The following is a 22189-nucleotide window of genomic DNA, read 5'->3' on the forward strand; positions in this document are numbered from 1 at the left end:
TACTGCAAAGTATTCTGCACTGTATTTTGCAGACAAACAGGTATTTCTCTTAGTTCAGGCTCTTAGTTCAGCACTCTGGGACACTGCCCTCATGAAGAGTGCTATATAAATGCAAGTTCTTGTTTGTATTTCATGTCACAAGGAATACAATGCTTATCAATCTCTCCACTCCCTCCACTCAGCAGGCTCCGGCCTGCTCCATGTCCCCCACCTCGCTCGCCCCACCAGCAGCAGTTGGGCCTTCAGCCTCTCTGCCCCCACCCTCTGAAACTGCATCCCACATTCCCTTTGCTTCACTCCCTCCATTGCCTAGTTCAAGGCATGTCTCAAGACCCGCCTCTTTGGCCGTGCCGTCCTACCCTCCTGCCCTCCACCCTCCCCGATCCCGAACCCCAGCTCGGATCCGCAATACTGATAGTTCAGCACCTTGGGACATCCACCTGACTTGAAAGGTGCTATACAAATTTAATTTTGCTGTTATTGTTGTTCAAATGTAATTTTGTATTGTATTTCACATTCAGTAGGGGGTGAAAAATCTAGTTGATGATGTGATATTCATTACCAGTGATAATTGTCATTGCACACATCACATTTTTCAATCCCCTATTTATCACAAGTTGCTATTGACTGTAGAGCTTGTGCAAAACCAGACAGAAACTCAACTATTATCCAGAGCAGTACCTGTGGGAATGTGCTGTCAGACGTTGGTGATTGATTAAATATTAAGAATGGCAAACAGCTCGTGTCAGTGTCAGTTTAATAATGAGAATTATGAACCTCCAATTGAGCTTCTTACCATTTTAATCATCAGATTATGGACTGGCTGCATGAATAATTGTTTAGGCATTAGCATTTTTATTGAGTAGACAAGATCACTTTCTTGTTAAACGTTTGGTGGAATAATAAAGAGAGCGTTTATGTAATGCTGGCAACAGTACATATTTGCATCTTTTCTCTGTCACTTTAGAGCATTCGCTGATAGCTTTGCTTTGATGCTTTCTACATTAATTATGTGTATGCACCAGTATTAACATGGTGCTCAAGCAGAAATAAAGTTGTAAGATATTTTACATTCTCCTTAAAATACAGTCACTGCACTTCACAGTAAAATCCTATGGAATATTTTGAGACATCTCACAAAGACATAAAATGCAAGCAAAACACAAAATACTGCAGATGCTGGAAATCTGAAACAAAAACAGAAGCCATTGGGAACACTCAGCAGGTCAGGCAGCATCTATGGGGAAAGGAAAGTGAGTCAACGTTTCGGATCCACTCCCCTTCGTCAGAACATAAAATGCAAGGATTGTTATTATATTTTAATTTAAATTGAATGTGGATTTATCTGTTTAAATTGACTTTCAGGATCATTAATTTAATATATACCTCAAATGGAATAAGATGATTAAACCAGTGGATTAAGTACAACATTCAGAGTATGTCTAAATTGGTTAAAAATGGATCAATGTAGCCTTTCTGATTGTTTAAATATTATTTTTAATTTAGTAGGATTACAGTAGCTATGTCAGTTTGCTTCAGTTGATAGCATTTTTGCCTCTGGGTCGAAAGGTTATGGTTTCAGAATTGTTGGAGATATCGTCTTTTAGATGAGACATTAAACCAAGGCCCCATCTGCCTGTTCAGGTGAACGTTAAAGATCCCATGGCATTGTTTGAAAAGAGAAGCGAGTTTCTCCCAGTGTCCTGGACAACAATCCATTGCTATGCACAAATTAGCAGCTTCATTTGCCCACAAAATACAATCATTTGTACTTTATAGTATATTCTGTGAAGTGCTTTGTGATGTCCTCCCAATGTAAAAGGCACTATATCAGATATAAGGATTATTATGTCAGATTTTGAACTCATGATCTATTCTAAAATGGCATTCCAGTTGGTAGAGCGCTACATTGTTGGAAATGCTGCCCTTCAGATTCTATATGAAAACCAAGGTCTAATCTATGCATTCAGGTGAACGTTAGAGAATTCTGAACATTCTTCAAAAAGAGAAGGGAATTTCTCCTGATGTTATGGACAATCTTCCAATAATTGATCACTCACCTCCTGATTGTTTGTGGGACAATGTTATGCATTAATTGTCAACCACAGATGCCTACAAAGTACACAAACTACTGTGAAGTATTCTGAGACTTTTTGAAATGACAAGGGACAACATCAAATGCAAGGATTATTATTATTTAAGTTATTATTTATTATTGTTGTTGATTCAATACATTTAAAACTCTTACCTCAAAAAAGTGAGAAACAGAATTAATATATGTGAACTTGTGATCTGTGTAATCCTAGAAACATAGAAATCTACAGCGCAGAAAGATACAAAAATAAAGATGAAAAGATAGAGCAATACGTGGTTGGAAAGGGATTGGAGATGAAAAGAATGGCACAAACTAAGACCAAATACTTCATAAGAAGTGATAGCACTAGTTATTGAAGAGCAGGAGTCTACCTTATCTCCAAATAAATTCTTGCATTTAATGGCCAAGTCATTACTATATTTTTAATCCTGCAAGTCTTTCTGGGATCCTGACTCAGCCATTGGCATTAAAGTGAAAGAAAACTCAAATCAGTGGGGAGACACGATTAACATTTAAAAAACATGTTCACATATAGTAACATTGCTTTGTTAAACTTGTCCACTAACTGTAGCAGCAGACTATGCACTTGATGTTAACCCATGGGGAAAAAGAAACATAGATCAGGCTCCCGAGGGGATGTTTCAGTGCGGCGCAGATATCTAAGATTGTTTGTGTTCTAAGGACACCTTAGACTTTTTCTGATTGCCTGATTTACCCCAGCAGCAGCAGTATGTGGAGCATTAATAAGTTAAGATGCTAGCAGAGAATTCCATTACATAATAATAATAATCCTTGCATTTGATATAGCTTTTCATATCTTCTGGACATCTCAAAGCACTTCACAGAATATACTGAAAGTGTAGTGACTGCATTTTGTGGGTGATACACAGATTCTTGTCTGTTCATTTAAGGCAAACATCATGGGCAGATCATCACACCCAGAACAATAACCCATCCCTCTCTCTCCCATGCCAATTGACTTCCTACATGTTCACAGTAAGTGCTTTTGCCGACAAAATACACAGCATTTGTGTTATTACATTTTTATTATTGCACTCAGTTTACACTTTAAAAAACAAAATGAGTTAACACAGAACTATTCACTGGGGTTAGAAGAATGGATGCTTGGTGTCAGCCTGGCTCAGTTGGTAGCATTCTCGCTGTCAGAAGATTATGGGTTCAAGCCCCATGTTAATTTAGACTGACAGTCCAATATAGTGCCAGGGGAGCACTGCATTGTCACAGTTGTCATCCTTCACTGAGTTCTAAACTGAGGTCTGATCTGCCTGTTAAGGATCACATAGCACTATTCAAAAAGAGAAGGGAGTTTTGCCTGGTGGCCTGGCCAACAATCTCCCAGTTACGATTATTCACTTCATGACTGTTTGTGGGACATTGCTATTCGCAAACTGGCTGCCTATGAATACACCAGTACCAACTTTGAGATGTCATCCCGAATCGAAAGACACTATATGAAACACAAAAAATGTTGTGGAATATTGCATAGAAATGGGATAAGATACAATAATTTGCATTTATATACAGCCCTTCACACAAGATAGCATCTCAGAGCTACTGTGTTAAATGAAGTCAAGTGGAAAGAAATTGTAGAATTGGGTGATGATACTAGAGAAAGTTTTAACATGAACACTGCAAAATTGAAGGCACTACATGAAGAAATCAGAATTTTACCATATACCAATTCACAAGCTGCTTAAATGATGATATAACATTAAATTTACCTTTATAGTTTTTTTAATGGCAAAGTGAACATATAACTGCTATGTGATTATTATAATTTTTAACGTTAAGTGGCATTCCAGGATCAGGCTTGATCCACAAGAAGGCACGTTCAGTGGTGACCACAAGATGACTGAGCCAACACCCTAGTGCCAAAGCTTAGGAAAGGTTGGGGGATCAGAGGTTCTTCCGAGGCCAGACATTGATTGGGATATTGAAAGGGGTGGAAATTTTAACAATGACGATTTCACCAGTGCTAATTATTATTTTTCACATTGTACTTTGTTCATCTTCATCGTATTAAGATTTTTAAGCTTCTTGGCTTCCAAAGACATGGATCAAACAGAATTAAAATCTGAAACTCACTGTTTGAACAAGAGAAGATACAGTGGTGGTGTCTGGCGAGCATTTATTCGGATTGATTTTCTCATAAGACTCAGTGTAGCTTGCCAAATCCTAGCGGAATCTACTTGCCTGCAAAAGAAACAAGATTGATCTGCTGCCTGTTCTAGACAAGGTAGAAAACATTAAAGTGAAAGTCTAACTCCTGTGAAAAATTCCAATAGAACAGATTACAAAAATTGCAGCGTTTGAGGTTGCACAATTTTTTCCAACTAGGTGTGCTCAGAGGTTTGTTTACAATGGAAAATCTAAAATGTTATTCCCACTCAGATTTTGAGTCTCAAATTGGAAAGTGAACCATTTTTGTGAGCTATAGCCATCCTGCACATCTTCTGACACAACTTTTCAAATATTCTGTCAATAATTTGGAAAGGAAAGTTTCATTGGCTTCAGAACTCCACTGTGTACGTACAGCACCAAAATTATTGTTCAATGCTTTGGGCAGAAGTATAAAGGTGACTAAAAGTGTAGCCAAAAAAATAATAATAATAATCATTACATTTGATATAGCACGTTATCATGTCTCAAAGCTCTTCACAAAATATACTATGAAGTGAATTGACTATATATTTTGCATGCAAAACTCAGCAGCCAATTGCGCACGGCAGTATCCCACAAACAATCTTGGATTGAGTGACCAAATAATTTTTTTTAAGTGATTATTACAAAAAGGTACAATTAAGGCCGACTTTAAAGATAGAGGCAGAGGGAGCTCGGGATGGAATACCAGAGAGGAGAGGCAAGAATGGCTGAATGCTGGCCCATCAATGGTCCCACCTTGATCCGAAGCCACATTGAACTTCTTTCCTTTCGATTATGCCATTCAAGTCTGCACGGCTCTCCTGTTTGCTCCCTGTACTCTAATTTTTTTTTAATAAAATTAATCTATCTCATTCCACTTTAAAATAATAATAATAAATAATAATAATAATAATAATCCTTGCATTTGATATAGCGCTTTTCACGTCGGGAGGACGTCCCAAAGCGCTTCACAGAACACACTGAACACACATAATCTATAGACTCAACAACAGTCTGTGCAAGAAAATGTCATATTTGAACCATGAAGGAGTCAATCAGCAGAAAGGAACTATTATTAAAAAAAATTACGTCAGGAGGATGTCCCAAAGCACTGGACAGAGTTTCAGACTCGAGCTGGGGGTCAGGGAGAGTGGAGGGCAGGAGAGGGGGGAAAGCAGGGAGATCGAAAGCACGGTCAAAGAGGAAGATCTTGAGACGGGTCTTGAAGGAAGCAAGGAAGGGGGTGAGGCGGAGGGACTGCAGGATGGAGTTCCAGAGGGTGGGGGCAGAGTAGCAGAAGGACACCCGCTAATAGTGGGGCGAGCGAAAATCTAATAATTGACAATCAACATGTATTCGGAAAGGGTAGGTGTTGCCTGATCAATCTCATAGAATTTTGAGGAGGCGACAATCCAGATTAACTGTTGGAAACCATATGATGTAGTGTATCTAGACTTCCAATCAGCAGAAAAAAAATTCTAACTTTTCTTATGTTTTTTTTGCGATTAAATTTAACGTGTGCCCGTGTTACTAACTCTTCAATCAGTTGAAATTTCAGCATTCCAGCGCAAAGTTTTGAAATCGGACTCTTGAGTCATGAGCAACATATACAATACAATTTGCATTTATATTGTGCTTTTCATGTCAAAATGTGTTTATAGTGCTAAATGGGTACTTTGGGTGAGGGTGGGAGCTCAAAGCAATCTAGCTTACAATTTTCTACCAGTGACGATCTCATTAATAATACAATAATGAATAAAATATTGCAAAGCAATTCAGACCTTTATTTTCTGCAATACAACACTTCACACCAACTAGACAATTGATGCAGTACCACTGCAATACTTGTTTCCTTCAGTTATAATAGCACTTGCATAGATATAATTAGTAGTGTTACAGGCATTTTAATTTGAATGTAAACTGCAACAATAATCATTTATAATTTATTTTGGAAATGTAATATCTGCTAAAGATCAAGCACATAGTTTGGATTAACTACTAAGAAGGGATCATCTTCTTCAATGACATCATCACCTTCGCCAGCCTTTAGCCTCTTCAGCCCAGACATTTTCAACTCAATCAGAACATGGTCCTAAAAAGCAAGAAAACCACAATCATTTCACCATCCAACATGTCGCAAGTTTGGATTTCATTTGAACACGTACAAACTTGGTGGAACAATCATTACTCATTTCAAAATGATCTGAAGGATATTTTCAGGATATTTGATTCTTCTTTCGCTGCAGAAATTGCCTTTGAAGAAAATATATTACAAGAAGCAAATAATCACTCACCACATTCATTTTCAACAATCTTAATTAAAGTACCCTTACTAGCTGTACAGAAAAAGCATTTTCTGTAGCGAGTGGTTCCTCCACAGCTACTAAAAGAGAAGATGTTAACGAATAGATAAAGAATACTGACAATGAAGGTAATCACAGTTGCCAAATGCAATGTAGCTTCAAGACTGGGGGGTGGGGGGGGGGAAGAGAATTGGGAATTAGACATACAATTGTGATATTCAAGTGCTCCTTTCAAGAGTTTCACAGAATTAATAGGTTTACAGTGACAATTTTAATAGGCTTTCAATCACTATGCCCTGAAACTCTGGAACTCCCTGCCTCATTCCCTCCGCTTGCGCCCTTTCAGATTTCACGTGTAGACCTTCCACTTCAACAGTAACCAACTACATTTGTATAGCGCCTTTCACATCAGGAGGACGTCCCAAGGCGCTGGACAGTTAGGATGTTATTGTTGTTTCATAGGTGCCTGCTTAATGTTTAATAAGTATCTCATGAAGTAACACTGAAAGATTGTGCTCCGTGGTTGGCAATGTGACAAAGTTGCATAAGTCCTTTGAAATTGATATTCAAGTAGGAGCTAGCTCAATCTATCCAAGGCCAAGCCAAGAAACATGTGGCTCGAATTACTCCTTTTTCTGGTGGCATATAAAAAGATCAAACAAAATGTTGCTTTCACTTACCAGTATCTGAGGCAAAAATATTCCCCTCTCTGGACTGAAACATAATGGGGTTGGAGGGGGGAGGAAGGCTTCTCAAGTGCAACAAACTTGCAGTCGGGCCCAGTTATAATGCAGTAATTGTGTTTAAACATCAGCCCCTGCCTTACAACACGGCATATTAAAAAAGCCAGCAAATGGGACCTCAGGTTAATGTCTCATCCAAAGGCAGCACCAACAATGCAGCACACCCCAGCACTGCATTGGAGTATCAGCTTAGACTACGAACTCCATAAGGGCTTGGGAACGCTCAACCTTCTAACTCAGGCGAGAGTGCTACCAACTGAGCCAGGCTGACAGTGTTCTGAGGCTCAAACTTTAGCTTTAATTCTGCTATGTTCCCATCTCCATTGGTGCACGATACACTTGCACTATAAATGGAGTTGTGCAAAGTATCATGCAATCAGACTATAATTTTTGCAAGCTTTCTTTCTTAGCCAACCCACATGAACACACTTTTTCACCTATGTTAAGTCCTATGGAAATGGGAAGATAAAAAACTCAAAGCAGAATTAAAGTTCAATGGGGGTCTGATGAGCAGAAATTTCTAACAGGATTTGTTTATAAATAATCTGAGTTGGACTTCTGGTCCACAAGTACACTATATTCACTCCTGGAAACCCATCTCAGGAAGGTAGCTCATCACAGCAATGTCTTTGTGAGTTGGTGCAACGTTTAGACAAGTTAGTCTTGAAAAGAGGCATCTCAGATAAAACTTCAATAAAGAATTTCACACCAGGACATACTCCTGACAAGAAAGATGCTATATAAATGCAATTTGTTGTTATATTTATATAAGATTTTAATTGGGGTTGAAAACTCAGAATAATAGTCTCAGATACTCCAAGAACAAAAGTTCAGAGTTGCAAAAGGTAATTTCAGAACAGATACCAGAAAGTATTTCTTTACCCAAAGGGCATTTAATGACTGGAACAAGTTACCAGGAAGGGTCGTGAGGCCAGATTGTTGCACTCATTTAAAATATAGCTTCAAGCTATGATAGGACAGTAAGGTGAGTACACTGGAAGGCTAAGTTCAAAGTGGCCAAAGGATCTTCTTCATTCAAACTTATCTTGTCATCTTACAAACATATTTTTAGTGTCCTTATTCAAAGCATTCTATTAGAAACCACCACATACTAGAGCCCAATAAGCAAAAATGAGAAAAGAGAGTGAATTCCACCAGCTTGATTTTTAGCAAAAAGTTATCACCAAAGCAATTTACAAATTAATCATCATTATCACATAAACATGTTCAAAAATGGCCACATTGAGAAAAGCAGGTGAAGGGAAGAAGAGAAAAACATTCAATTCTCCAGCACAAATAAAAACAGAAAATTGATGCTTTTCTCCAGCCTCACTAATAAACTTTCCAATTCCGTTTTTCAAATTACTTCTTTTTTAAAAAATTATTGATGCAACCTGAATTATTTCTTTGAAAAATCAAGCATTCTAAAATACTTAAATTTTCTCCTCATAGAAAAATTGCACCGTCATTCTTCAATTACAGGCATCGCACTCAGAAGATTTACTTGGGTTTTACAGTAGATTTAAGTCACATCACAAGCAACACACATACACACCCTGTGGTCCACTGGTATCTTTCCACAGTCTTTCATCCGCAAGCCATCATCGTTATGTCATAAATCTCTGCTGCAACACTACCCTTAGTTGAACAAAATACTTCCAGTTGACTGCAACTCAGCTAACCAGACAAAATACATCACAACAAAACTGAAGAACAAAAGTAGTTACTGAGTAGTTACAATGAATCTGACATTTCTATTCATGCTTCTGCTACAGAAAAGTAAATAAGCAAGAGCTAGGGCCCCATTCACCCACACACCCAAATAAATGCATAACTATATTTATTGATGTTTACAAACAAGATTGCAGCTACACCAAGGCAGCTGGGCAAGAGAGCACTGATTTGTATCTGTGAAGATTTATTTTAGGATAGACTATAGAAAATATTTATTTACACAAAGGGTATTCGTAACACAGAGAGCACCTAACAGGTAAAATAAAGTATCAGGAAGGCTGGTTTAAGTTAGCACCTTGATGCTGTATTGGAAAGATAATAGTAAATATTCTGCAAGGATGAGATCCAAATTGGTCAAGACAAACTTTCTTCATCCAAACCTCTCTTATGATCTTGTAAATTTTTATTATTGGATTTAAAAAAAACTAAACAAAAATAGTAGATGCTGATCTATTAATTAAAGTTCTCAATGCACTGGGATTTGCCCATAGAGACTGCAGTAGAGTTACTCACCACCTCAAACCTATGCCAGATAATAAAGTGATTTGTATAATAAACATACTCACACAGTGACTTAGTCGGTGAATAACTTTTTCAATCATAGTCTTTTTTAGAATTAGTTGAGCCTCGGTTTCAATCTCACTCTCCATTTCCTTCAGGTACCAATTTACCAAGTCGCTTTTCCGAAAAGCCTCATCTCCTTCCACTGCAAACACACACAGATCAGAATACAGTTGCAAAAGGACTATGGGAGACACAGCTTTTCAGATGTGGTCCTACATTACTAGATACTGAAATTCATTATAAAAGTCCTTGCATTTGGTATAGCACCTTATCATGCAGTCGAGGGTTTCAAAGCGCTTCACAGTAAAACGGGGCAGCCAAATTGCACATAGCAATGTCCCACGAACAGTCATGAGTGAAGATATTTTTTTTATTTGGGGGATTGTTGGCCAGGACAATGGGAGAAACTCCCATCTCTTTTCAAACAGTGCCATGGGATCTTTCAAAACCCACCTGAACAGGCAGATGGGACCTTGGCTTAATGTCTCATTTGAAAGACGACACTTCCGACAAAGAAACACACCCCAGCACTGCATTGGAATGTCAGCTTGGACTATGTGATTCTAAGCCCTAACGTGGGCCTTGAACCCACAACTTTCTGACTCAGAGGCGAGAGTGCTACCACTAAGCCAGGCTGACAGCTGGCATAGGCATATCCTTAACCAGTAAACCTGGAGATAAAATTATTCAACGGAAAAAAATAAAACTTCAGAGGCAGGAATGTTTTGTATTCCATTAAAGAGTAATTTTAATGCATTCTGTGTAATGTACGTTAAGTACACCTTGATGCTGCATCCTTATTGTCAGGAGAATTGTGACAAATGTATTGGAGTACCGTTATTATGAGTTAAGTATCTTGGCCACATGTGCTGCAGTTAGTAAGTTGCTAATTTGATGACTGTTTAATTGCCATATTTGAGCGTTGTTGAACAGCTAATGAAGGCTATGTATGGTAATTTACATCACACTCAATGCAGACTAGTTAAAAGAAAATTAGATAAACATTTGAAGAAAAGTAATGTAAAAGCGAAAGAGGAGAGCAGAGAATTGAGATTAAGCAAGTTAATTGCAGAGGACAAGCTGATCCCACCCCTTTTTCCCAGCATAGGTGTAATGGAATGAGTTGCCACATTTTGTGCTGCACATTCTAGGTTTCAAAGTAAACCATGATTATAGGCAAATGGAATAGCATACAGCAGCCAAGTGCAGTTTGGATGCCATAATGGCAGTGTTGTGAAACTCCTTTGATTTCAAACAAAATAATAGTGTCTTACAGAGTCATGTGTGCAGATTGTTTTCCAACAACAACAACTTGGATTATATAGTGCCCTCCACGCCGGACGGTATCTCAGAGCGCTTCATAATAATGGATCCCGGGGCCGAGCCAGGGGGAGGGGGAGGAAGGTGACCAAAGGCGCGGTCGAAAAGAAAGATCTTTAGCCGAGACCTGAAAGTAGGAAGAGAGGGGGCAGGACGGGGCGTAGTGGCTGGTGGCACGGCAGCCGATGGTGGAGCGGAGGACTCGGGGGACAAGGAGGAGGCCAGACCCGGTGGAGCGAAGGCAACGGGCACTATTGTGAGAAGAGAGGAGGTCAGAGAGGTAGGGGGGTGCAGAGGAGTGGAGGGATTTGAAAACAAGAGCGAGGATCTTGAAATCGATTCTCTCTGGGACAGGCAGCCAGTGCAGTCTGGCAAGGACTGGGGTAACTGGGGAGGGGAGTTTGGTGTGGGTAAGATTGCGGGCGGCAGAATTCTGGATGACCTGGATTTTATGAATGGTATTGGAGGGGAGACCGGCGAGGAGGGCATTTCAATAGTCCAGCCGAGAGGTGACAAAGACCAGGGACCAGGGTTTGGCGGCTTTTGGGGTGAGATATTGGCGGAGACGAGTGATGCGTCGGAGGTGGAAGAAAGCGGTGCTGGTGAGGGACTGGATGTGGGGGAGGAAGGATAATTGGGGGTCGAACCCAACACCTGGGTTGCGTATGGGTTCAGAGAGTTTTAGGGACAGGTCGGGTAGATGGAGAAGATGAAAACCGTGCGATTGAAGATGTTGACGAGAGCCAAAGAGTATGGCTTCCGTCTTGTCAATGTTCAGCTGAAGGAAATTCGCGCTCATCCAACCCCTGAGATCTGACAGGCAGATATATATTGCTGCGGTTTGTGAGTTAGGACTCGAACCAGGTGGTGGATTTCATCAAAATGATGGTGGATGAGAGGGAGAAAGGAGAGATGGGGTGGAAGGAATGTAGGATGGGGGTTGTGGTAGGTCCTGCTGATGGAGAGGGTGAGGGGGACGGAGAGGGGCTGGTGGTGGGTGACAACACGCAGGAGGATGAGGCTGTCTGGCGGATATTATTTATGATGACATGATAACCATGGCATAGAGATTACACTGCATGTAACAGTATGGAAATCTCTACAAATTTCAGCTTTCTGAAGTTGGATCACAGGTGTAATGGTGGGCCCTGGTTGAAATATCTTGTTCTGATTTTGGAGTTTTGACACGTGGCAATTCAAATTTGTAGTTAGAAAGAAAGTTTTTTAGCTAAAAATTGGAACTGGGTCATGGAGACCGGCAAGTTCTCCAGGATCTACGTATAATAGCCAAGTTCCTGTTAGTTGGCTATTCCAGGTACCAGCAGAAGGGGGCCAGAAAGATGCAGGGGTTGAGAGGTGCTTGAAAAGATGGGAGGGAGCCATCAGAGAGACTCCTGGACAGAGTTCCGGAAAGCATTGGCAGAATAGCTGAAGCCAACCCTAATCAATCTCTTCATAACCAAGAATCAACTTACATTTATATAGCACCCTTCACATTGGGTAGGATCTTGGACCTCCACAGCCAAGCGCCCATACGCAAGTATTGACTAATTGAAGAAACCCACGTACACAAAAAATTACCTTCTTCTACCTTTTGCAGGTGTAGAACTAACAGGTTAGAGATCTTCTTGTATTCCGTGAATGACATCTTTAGAGCAGGCTGCATTTCAGACCTCAGAGTGTCCTGGTCTACCTCCATAACTTCACTGTTCACAGCATGGTCCTCCCCAGCCAAACCATTTACATCAGCTGAAAAGAAAAGAAAGGCACGTCAACTAAAATTACAAAACAATTCCTGCAATGCCAAGCCAGAGTTCCTATGAGAATGTACTTCGCTAGAGGCAGAAGCAATTTGGATGTTTAAAAGAGAGAAGTGAAGATATTAAGGGTAGTTTTATGAAGAAGACAGGGAAATGGGATTAGAAGATCACTCACCATCTAATAAATTAGTCGAACAGGTTCAAGGGGCTGAATGGCTTCATTCCCAAGACTTAAAGTCAGTTATAGAAATTGAACACTAATAATAATATTTCCATTTGATATAGTGCTTACAACATCACAAGTCTCAAAGCGCTTTGCAAAGTATCAAAAGTGTGGCAACTGTATTTTGCAGATGAACGCAGGAATCAATTTGTGCAACAGATATCTGAGGAATTGTGTACAAATAGTGTAATGGGACCTTTAACATTCACCTGTAAAGGCAGACAGAATCTCAATTTAACTTCTTTTTAATTATTTTAATGATAACATTTTAACCTCATTGCTCAATTTACATTTGTAAACCCATTGCCTAGTATGTAACTGAATCCTACAGATCAGGATGGCCTGAGTTCTTATCTCTAGACTGTGATAAGTTAGCTCAGGGTAGTCCAGCCTTTTGTCTGCTGAGGGCTGAATGCCCTATTTGAGAACCGTCCACAGGCTGCATAAGCAATATTTTTGCGTTTCCCTTCAAGAAACATAACATTTACGGGTTATGGAAAGAGCAGTGGGCCAGATAAAATGGAGGTGGGGTGGGGGGGGCAGATGAAATCGGCCCGTGGGCTGCCAGTTGGACCATGCTTATAGCTTATCTTAACTGAGGAACTAGAATTAGCCTCAGCAATGGTGGAGGGGGAGGGAGAGAAGAGAATCAGAAAGCACTCCATCCATTGAATCCTGATTATCGCCTGATGTATAGACATCAGGCGATGACAGAATTGAGCAGAATTATGATATTCATCAAAATGAAATTGCTATTGAATGTCAATAAGGTAGACTCCTGATAACTCAACCCTGGCTTAACTTGTCACTACCAATTAAATTATCATGCCGTCAATATCCCACCTGCATTTATTTATGTATTTATACACATGTCTAACTCACCACTCCAGATAACATCTCATTGAGCCCTTTTCCTTTGGAGGGACAAGTTATCAGGAGTTTACTGTATATTATTTATCCATGGGAAGCATCTCAACCAAGATCAGTCCTGCTCTCCAAATAAAATACTTGGACATTCACTCTTTCAGGAGGGAGTTCGAGCTCTAGCCAAGTTATACTTTTTCTGGCCATTGAAACCAAATGCAATACCCACGAGTGACCTCAGCATAGAGCAGAGATTCTGTTTGAATATGCATTTACTGTTTCAGCGCAAGTTTATAACAAATTAGGTTGAAAATCAGAGAAAACGATTGTCAAAAAAACTTGTTTCTAATTAATGTGCATTACATAAAAGATCCTCTGTTTAGAGGTAAATTTGCACCATTTTGGTCATTACCCTCTTCCTGGTCAAAGTTGATGTCTGGCGTCTCCACACGAATAATTGACTTGTTCAGCAACCGAAATGCCTCCTTCACATGTTTTGGTTGGACCTGTAAACAAATACAGCAATACAAAACTCAGTCTACATCATCAGGACCGAGTTATATCGTTCTGGGTACTTCGATTGATTTCCAATACCAACAACGACATTGACAACTTGCATTTCTACAGTGCCCTTCATGCACAAAAAAACATCTCAGAGCAAAATAAGCACCAACATAAAGCATTTGTGATTAGTGGCAAAACCAAATCCAACAGTACATCCAAAAACAATGCAGGACACCTCCAAAGATTGAGATATGTCCTTTATACCAGACACACTATCACCTTGATCCTTTGTACTAAAATGAATTTGCATGTCAGCTTTTACAAGTTACATGGGGGGGGTTAGAATACAATATTTGCAAATTGGATAGCAATTGCTATTTGGGTGTTGCATATCATATCACATTTTTGACATATTTGGGACATGCATTTGTCTCATCACATTCAGACATTTCAAAGTGCTTCATAGAATTTTCGTAATCCTTACATTTGCATTTAATAATAATCCTTGCATTCGATACAGCACCTGTCACATCAGGAGGAAGTCTCAAAGAATTTCACAGGAAATGTAGTGTAGTGACTGTATATTTTGCAGCTGAACTTGGCAGGACAGCTCATTCACCATCTTCTGCTCGCAGGTTTCAAACAATTATAATGTCGGTCCCGGCATTGTAATTACACTTAGCTGGAAATTCCAGCTTGCTGGACCGGATACCTTCCTCCCACCTCCCCCATTTGTCTGGCTAGCAGAGGTATATTTGCAAGACTGGTATCTTATGATTTACGTAAATGGTTGAGGAGTGGAAAAATAGAAGAGAATGGTAAATATATGGGAACAGATAATAAACTAAAAATATTGATTTCAATTTGAGTTCTGGATAGAACAAGTTAAATTCACATATCTGGGCACCCTACAAAGGCTTTCCCTTCCATCATCCACCGTGCCCTTTACCCAAACAAAAATAAGGTCCTTGTGTAATTGTACCAATTTATTATAGTGTGTGAGCAAAGGTGCGGCAGTCATTACATTACCTCATCCATACAGTGCATACGGGCCATAGCTTCAGATAATCGGATCAGGCTCTCCAGTTGACGAACAGTAATACGCCAGCTGATTTGCTTATTTCAGAAGCATCACGCTGTCTGAGGAGTCTGTACTTTTCCACAATGAACTCCTCGGCCTCTTTCATTATCTGAAACAGATCAGAAGATGTTCATTTACTTGGCAACATGTAGAAACACAACAACTCACATTTATATAGTGCCCTTCATGTGGGTGGCATCCTGGAGCACTTAAACAATCATAGCAACTATTGGGAGCCAGTTAACCCATTGAGCTCAGGTTGGTGCTAGCTCCTTTACTGCAGCTAACTACACTAATGCCAATTGCCCAGTCTTTCTCTGCACTCAGTTATATTCTTTCTTCTTTTCAAATTTTTCTTCGATTATCTTTTGCATATTGTGAACTCAGACTTAATAGTGACTTGTGACAAATACCCTCTGAATGAAAAAAATCTTCCAACCTTAGAGGTTGCATGTTACAGTTTTAGCAAGCAGTGGAAATTATCTTTAAGATTGCTCCTCTTAATACCTTATGTACAAGTTAAAAATTACTTACAGAAACTAGCTCCTGTAACATTAGGATAATTTCAGTTGCCTCTGGCTTAGTGAATCTGGACTGCCAGTGAGAGGGAATAGCATCTTAATAAACAAATGCATTGATAAAGGAAGGGGGTGGGGGAGAGATTTCCATACAAGTGCCACAGGAACCAGTTGATGTGTTAAATATTAAATGGTCACTAAGTGCAATGCATATACCAACATCATCAGATCACAATCCTCCACCTATATCAAATTGGTGTTTGAATTGGTGTTCTAATGTAAAACTGTTATTTTCATTAAACAAGCCACTGGAAGAGAAAAAATACCTTTGGTTGAAACTGCCGAGCAAATAATAAATATCGGTTAATGTCCTCTACCGAATAGATTCGATTAACAGATTCCTCGCACCTTGAATGAAGGTCGACAATTCGTCTGGCAATGGCATAATCTGTAACCTGCAGAACCAGCCAATTGGTCACATTATGGAACATTCACATGCAGCCATTTCAAATGGGAAAGTTATTTGCTAAAGTGTTGGGACAAAATCAGTTGTGAAGATGTACTTTCCTTGGTGACATTGACAAGATCTCAGGGAACTTAGTGCTTTCTCCCATCCTAGCTCCAGTGCCACAACCAGAAAGTCTAAACAAATGTCAAGTTTGAACTGTAGAAATTTACAGATGACGCCATTGGGTCTGTCATGGCTCTGAAAGAACTTTACATTTAGTCCCGTTATTCTGCCTCTTTCCCATATCCTTTGGTATTTCACATTTTTAGAAATTTATCTAATTCCCTCTTAAAAAGCTAATAAGGATTGTGTCTCAACCACATACTAACCAAGAGATTCCATGTCCTAACACACCTCTGTGCAAAATAATCTCCCAGCCTCTCACTTTGCTCTTTTAGTCTTTACATTAAATCTCTGCCTTCCTGTAACTGACCGTCATTTTCTTTTGTTTTCCGCTATTGTATGCACATTTCCAAACTCCTCCCTTTCCCCCTTACCCCATAGTTTGCTCAAACTCCACTCCCAAAATGTTAACCTGTTTTTCTCTTTCAAGTGCTGATCAAATTCCAAGTTTACATTAAAATGTATGTAAATGTTACGAAAATAAACAGGATTGAAATGGGATTAAAGGGAAGAGTTTATCAAGTCTTAAATAAATGAACTACTTAAAGAGATGTTGGGAGCAAACATTGAGCGAGAAACAAAATTGAAGTCATGCTGCAAGAAAAGAAGGCAAAGTTATAAACTATGAGCTAAACAGCATTGTAATTGGAACAGATGAATCCGGTGTGGGAACTAACAGCTCAGACAAAATGGGTCAAGTGGCCTTCTGTCCTGCATGCGTCTCAGGTATGCGGGCACGCACATGGATGTGGTGTTCACAGGGGTGACTCCCAACTGTTTTAAGGGGAGCATCCCAAAAAATGTGTGCACAAGCTACGTGCGGAAAAGGAATGTACCGTAAACAACTGAATGTTTTTTGTATTAGGAGGAATGGAAAAATTGTAACAGAAAAAAAGCTTCTCAGATTCTGTAAGGAGCAACTAATTCCCCTCAAGTTTAACTTAAGTTACCAGCTGACATAACACAGTCACAATTGAAAGATTGGAAATAGAAACAGATTCACAAATTGAAACCATCACAGATAATAGTAATAATAATAATCCTTGCATTTGATATAGCGCTTTTCACGTCGGGAGGACGTCCCAAAGCGCTTCACAGAACACACTGTAAAGTGAATTGACTGTATATTTGTGGGCGAACCCGGCAGCCAATTGCGCACAGCAATGTCCCACAAACAGTCATAGATTGAAAATGACCAATTTATTATTGTTTTTGGAGGCATTATTATTAGGCGTGTGGAGTAAGGAAACTTGCCCAAGGCTTCGCCCTGCCGGGAATTGAACTCAGGTCTCTCACTTGCAAAGCCAGTGCTCTAACCACTGAGCTACAGGACTCCACGATAAACAGATAAACACAGAAACACAGAAAAACTACTCACAGCACAGATAAACACAAACAAATGTCATACATCAGATATTAATGTAATGGGAGAGATTATTAAACAGATAGCTGAATGGTTAGTTTGAAACCAAGCAGAAAACGTACAAACACACTGTGCATGTTTCCATTCAAGCTAAAGACAATGGACAAATTATTTTAAGGCCATCAAATTATTTTTGGGAAAAATGAATTTTGCTTGGTTACCTCATTACATTCATCCACCAGGATAAAGAATAGGTCAAATCTTGACATAATAGGAGCACTAAGGTTTACATTCTGCTTCAGAGATTTGGATCGATCATACCTCCCACCAACGGGGTTTGCTGCTGCCAGGATAGAGGCTCGAGCATTCAGTGTGGCCTGGGGAGACAATAAAACTGGTGTTGGAATACTACAAAGTTTTATTAAAGTAAAGTTTGTGATAATCATATAATAATCATCGTTACATTTGGTATAGGCCTTACATGTCAGGAGAATCTCTCAAGGATATACTGTGAAGTCTATGGTTTGTGCATTTTGTGGGTGAATGCAGCAGCCAATTTGCAAACAGCAATGTCCCAATCAGCCATGAAGTGCTTAGTTTGGAGGAGTGATGGCCCAGACACCAGGGAAAACTTCCTTCCTTTTTCAAGGTTTCCTGAACATCCATCTGAACAGGAAGACGGGACCTCAGTTTAACATCTCATCTGTAGGAGGGCCCTCCATCTGAAGGACGTCATCAAACACCCAGCACTGCATTAAAGTGTCAACTTAGACTAAACAAAATTGCAAGTCCCGACATGGGGCTTGAACCCACAACAAAAAAANCAACCAAAACCACATTACGGTTGAAGAGGAAAGTCTTAACGTGTGATCTGAAGATGGGCAAAAAGAGGGCATGGTAGAGGAATTGAAGCAGGGACTACCAATCAAGCCAAGCTGGCACACATTTCTAACATTCCTTATGTATTGCTGGTTTAAACAATTGACCCCACGTGGCACCACACCCCTCCAGATTGCTTTATTTTCAGCTCTCAGAATCCACCCCTTCTTTTAAAAAAAATCTGAGGCTGAAGGAATTGTTTGATTCCTGAGGTTTGGTCACATTTCTTCACCCAAAAGTAACTGCATTCTTATAGGGCATTAAATTAAAGGATGCTAATTGAAGCTTTAGCTTGATTAAAAAAATATATTTTGTCTTGAACTGGTAACAATTCCAACAAGCAGAATCTATATTCTTGGCCATCGTGGAACTTACCCAGGGCATTAAGAATTAGCCCCAAGTTATTATTCTGGATTTTACATGGTCACACGTCACTTTTTCCATTCAAAAGGATATTGTCACTCAGATTAAAAGATACAAGGTTAAATTGTGCATACAACAACAACAACTTGGATTTATATAGCACCTTCCACGCTGGACGGCGTCTCAGAGCGCTTTACAGTAACGGATCCTGGGGCCGAGCCAGGGGGAGGGGGAGGAAGGTGACCAAAGGCACGGTCAAAAAGAAAGGTCTTCAGCAGAGACCTGAAAATGTGAAGGGAGGGAGCGAGACGAAGGGAGTGAGCGAGACGAAGGGAGTGAGGAAGGCAGTTCCAGAGTCTCGGGGCATAGTGGCTGAAGGCACAGCCGCAGAGGGTGGAGCGGAAGACTTGGGGGACGAGGAGGAGGCCAGACCCGGAGGAACGATGGCGACGGGTACTGTTTTGAGGAGAGAGGTCAGAGAGGTAGGGGGTTGCAGAGGAGTGCAGGGACTTGAATACAAGGGTGAGGATCTTGAAATCGATCCTCTCTGGGATAGGGAGCCAGTGCAGTCTGGCAAGGACTGGGGTGATCGGGGAGCGGAGCATACTGTGATATGATGCCTATTGCATTGCGAGCCACTCAAAGCTAATTCCTCCTGAACAAGCACTTGAATGCTTGCAAGCATTTTTCTTTCTTTAAACAAACAAGATGTATTGGTGAAGTAGAATAAGCTTATAATGTTTTGAATGGCCTGAACTCTCTCTTTGAATGTTTCTCCCACAAAATATACATTGAATTTCACTTTACAGTATAAACTATGAAGCACTTTGAGTTGTCTCTAAGACGTTATAGACGTTCAAGCCCCACGTCGGGATTTGTTATAAGGCGCCATATAAAATGCTAGAATTATTATTAATAATCAGTTAATGGTTACCAGCTAAGGTGTTCAAAGCCCAGCTGAATTTCCTACCTTCACACCTGCCTTTGTAATTGAAATGGTTTGCTGTTCCATAGCTTCATGAATTGCCACTTGATCTTTGGGGTCCATTTTATCAAATTCATCAATACAGCATACACCCTGCAAAACAAATGATTATTACTATAACATGAAATGTTCATAACAAACTCTCTCTTTGAATTAAATAAATGCATGAGAGTGAAGTCCACCTGAGAGTCTAGATTTATTCTATTTATATAGTATTTTAGAATGTCCAGGTTCTGGCAGATTTTTTTTAAATACAGCCTTAATTTTGAAGCTGGTTTTCTGCATATTCTTTTAAGAACTACTTGAAAACAACTTCAAAGCCAAGACCAAATTCAACAATTTACCAAAATCTGCACGTTCTGCAATGCTAAGAAACAGAGTAAATCTAGACCCAGGTGGAATTTTGCCCTAGTGTTGCATAAAAGTTGATGGATCGTCACCATCTGACAGGTTTATGGATTGGAGAAATAAAATGTTATATTGAAAGCATTTCCATATTGTAATCTTTTCCACGTAAAAGTGGCTGTATCTCATCAAACAGCTGGAGTTCTCGGGTTCATATTTCCTGTAGCTGAACTAAAATTAATACTTACAAAAGAAACTTTAATTTTTCTAGCATATCAAGTTAAAATGGGTCAAAGTGGTCCCAAATAACCTCCATTCCACCTGTTAATTTCTCTTTATGTAAAGAAATACTTTATGACATCTGTCCGGAAATGGTCCTTTACAAGCTTGAACCTGTGCCACATGTATGATGGTACTCCAACAAACAGCTAAATGTTGCTAAATTAAGATTTTCTTTAGATCGAAGATTTCTGCAAAACAGAGAACTGCCAATAGATATTTTAGAAAATAGTTTATAATTTAAAGTTAAGTTTCTCTAGAAAATCTGAAGGGGAGTGAACACACTAAAATTCACATACATTGTCAGCCAACATCAAAGCTCCAGCTTCAATCACAAAACCATATGACTCTTCGTCTCTCACAACAGCTGCAGTCAGCCCTGCCGCACTGCTGGCTTTACCACTGGTGTAGACAGCACGAGGACTGAACTCCTCCACATGTCTGAGGTGAAAGAGAAAGAAAAACAGAAATTAAACCATCATAGCTAATTCCAGTTTCACCATGGAAACATTGCTAGTTTTTATGCAAAAATATCTTGCATCAATAGTCAATGAGCTGTAAAAAATAATAATCGTTTACTGATGAAAAATCAGAAGGGTTTGTGAATAATTGTTAATCATTAATTTTAAAGGATTTGTTTCTTGTTCCTACCCTATTGTATAGAATACTATTTCTCAATAAGCACATTCAGAATAAACGCTTATAGTTTAGCAGTGGTGTTTGATATCCATCATAACACATCCAACATGTCAAGGAAAAAAAAACAGATGAGCTTACAACTTGTATTGGGTAATATTTGCATGCAACAGAGGTAAGTCTTGCCCTGGCATATGTTAAATATCTTCCCGCAGATTATCCTGTTAGTAGTCTCACATTACCAGAGGTCATCCTGGTCATGTCGTGCAACACTTGTAAAACAGACATGCTTCTAATTTGCAACAGACAATATTTATATGAACCACATAGGCTCTGGCTTTGATGTATGTTAACTATCTTCCTTCAGTATCTTATCCAGAGATCACCAGTGACCGGTCTGCTCTAATATAATTATAATAATCTTTGTATTTGATATAGCGCTTTTCACGTCTTCTAGACCTCTCAAAGCGCTTCACAGTATATGCTGTAAAGTGAATATTTGTGGGTGAACTCTTCCAAGCTTTACAGATAAGGCGGGCAGAGGAGTGAAGTAAGAGAAGATCAGAGAGACAGAGAGAAGTGCTAGGATATGGTGACAGTCAAGGGTGTTAACCTCAGGAGAGAAGAATAACAGTGAGACAAAATATCATCTAAAAAACTAAGCTATGACCATTCAGACATCTCCCTCCTAGTCCCCTACCATCACCCTGCTTGTCGTTCCACACTGTCCATGTAAGGTGTTTTCAGAGAAAACCCCACTTGAAAGATTGTACAAATGTTGTTTAAGTGTTATAGTTGAAAGACTTTTCCTGTGACTTTTGGCATATCAAGTTTAC

General features: G+C 39.6%; 1 protein-coding gene across 1 annotated transcript in view; it reads right to left on the reverse strand.

Moving 5' to 3' along the window:
* Nucleotides 1–6047: 6047 nt before the first annotated feature.
* LOC103187009 (maternal DNA replication licensing factor mcm6-like) overlaps nucleotides 6048–22189 on the reverse strand; it is a 31255-nt gene continuing 15113 nt past the window's right edge. The window contains 10 exon segments of the mRNA XM_042332076.1: nucleotides 6048–6350; nucleotides 9605–9744; nucleotides 12504–12628; nucleotides 14133–14275; nucleotides 15303–15385; nucleotides 15388–15463; nucleotides 16199–16327; nucleotides 18088–18243; nucleotides 20079–20186; nucleotides 21017–21158. Of these exon segments, the coding sequence (XP_042188010.1) occupies nucleotides 6225–6350; nucleotides 9605–9744; nucleotides 12504–12628; nucleotides 14133–14275; nucleotides 15303–15385; nucleotides 15388–15463; nucleotides 16199–16327; nucleotides 18088–18243; nucleotides 20079–20186; nucleotides 21017–21158 (1228 nt within the window). The 3' untranslated portion in view covers nucleotides 6048–6224.

This window comes from Callorhinchus milii, unplaced genomic scaffold (genome assembly GCF_018977255.1).
Source record: "Callorhinchus milii isolate IMCB2004 unplaced genomic scaffold, IMCB_Cmil_1.0 Scaffold2, whole genome shotgun sequence".
NCBI lineage: Eukaryota > Metazoa > Chordata > Chondrichthyes > Chimaeriformes > Callorhinchidae > Callorhinchus > Callorhinchus milii.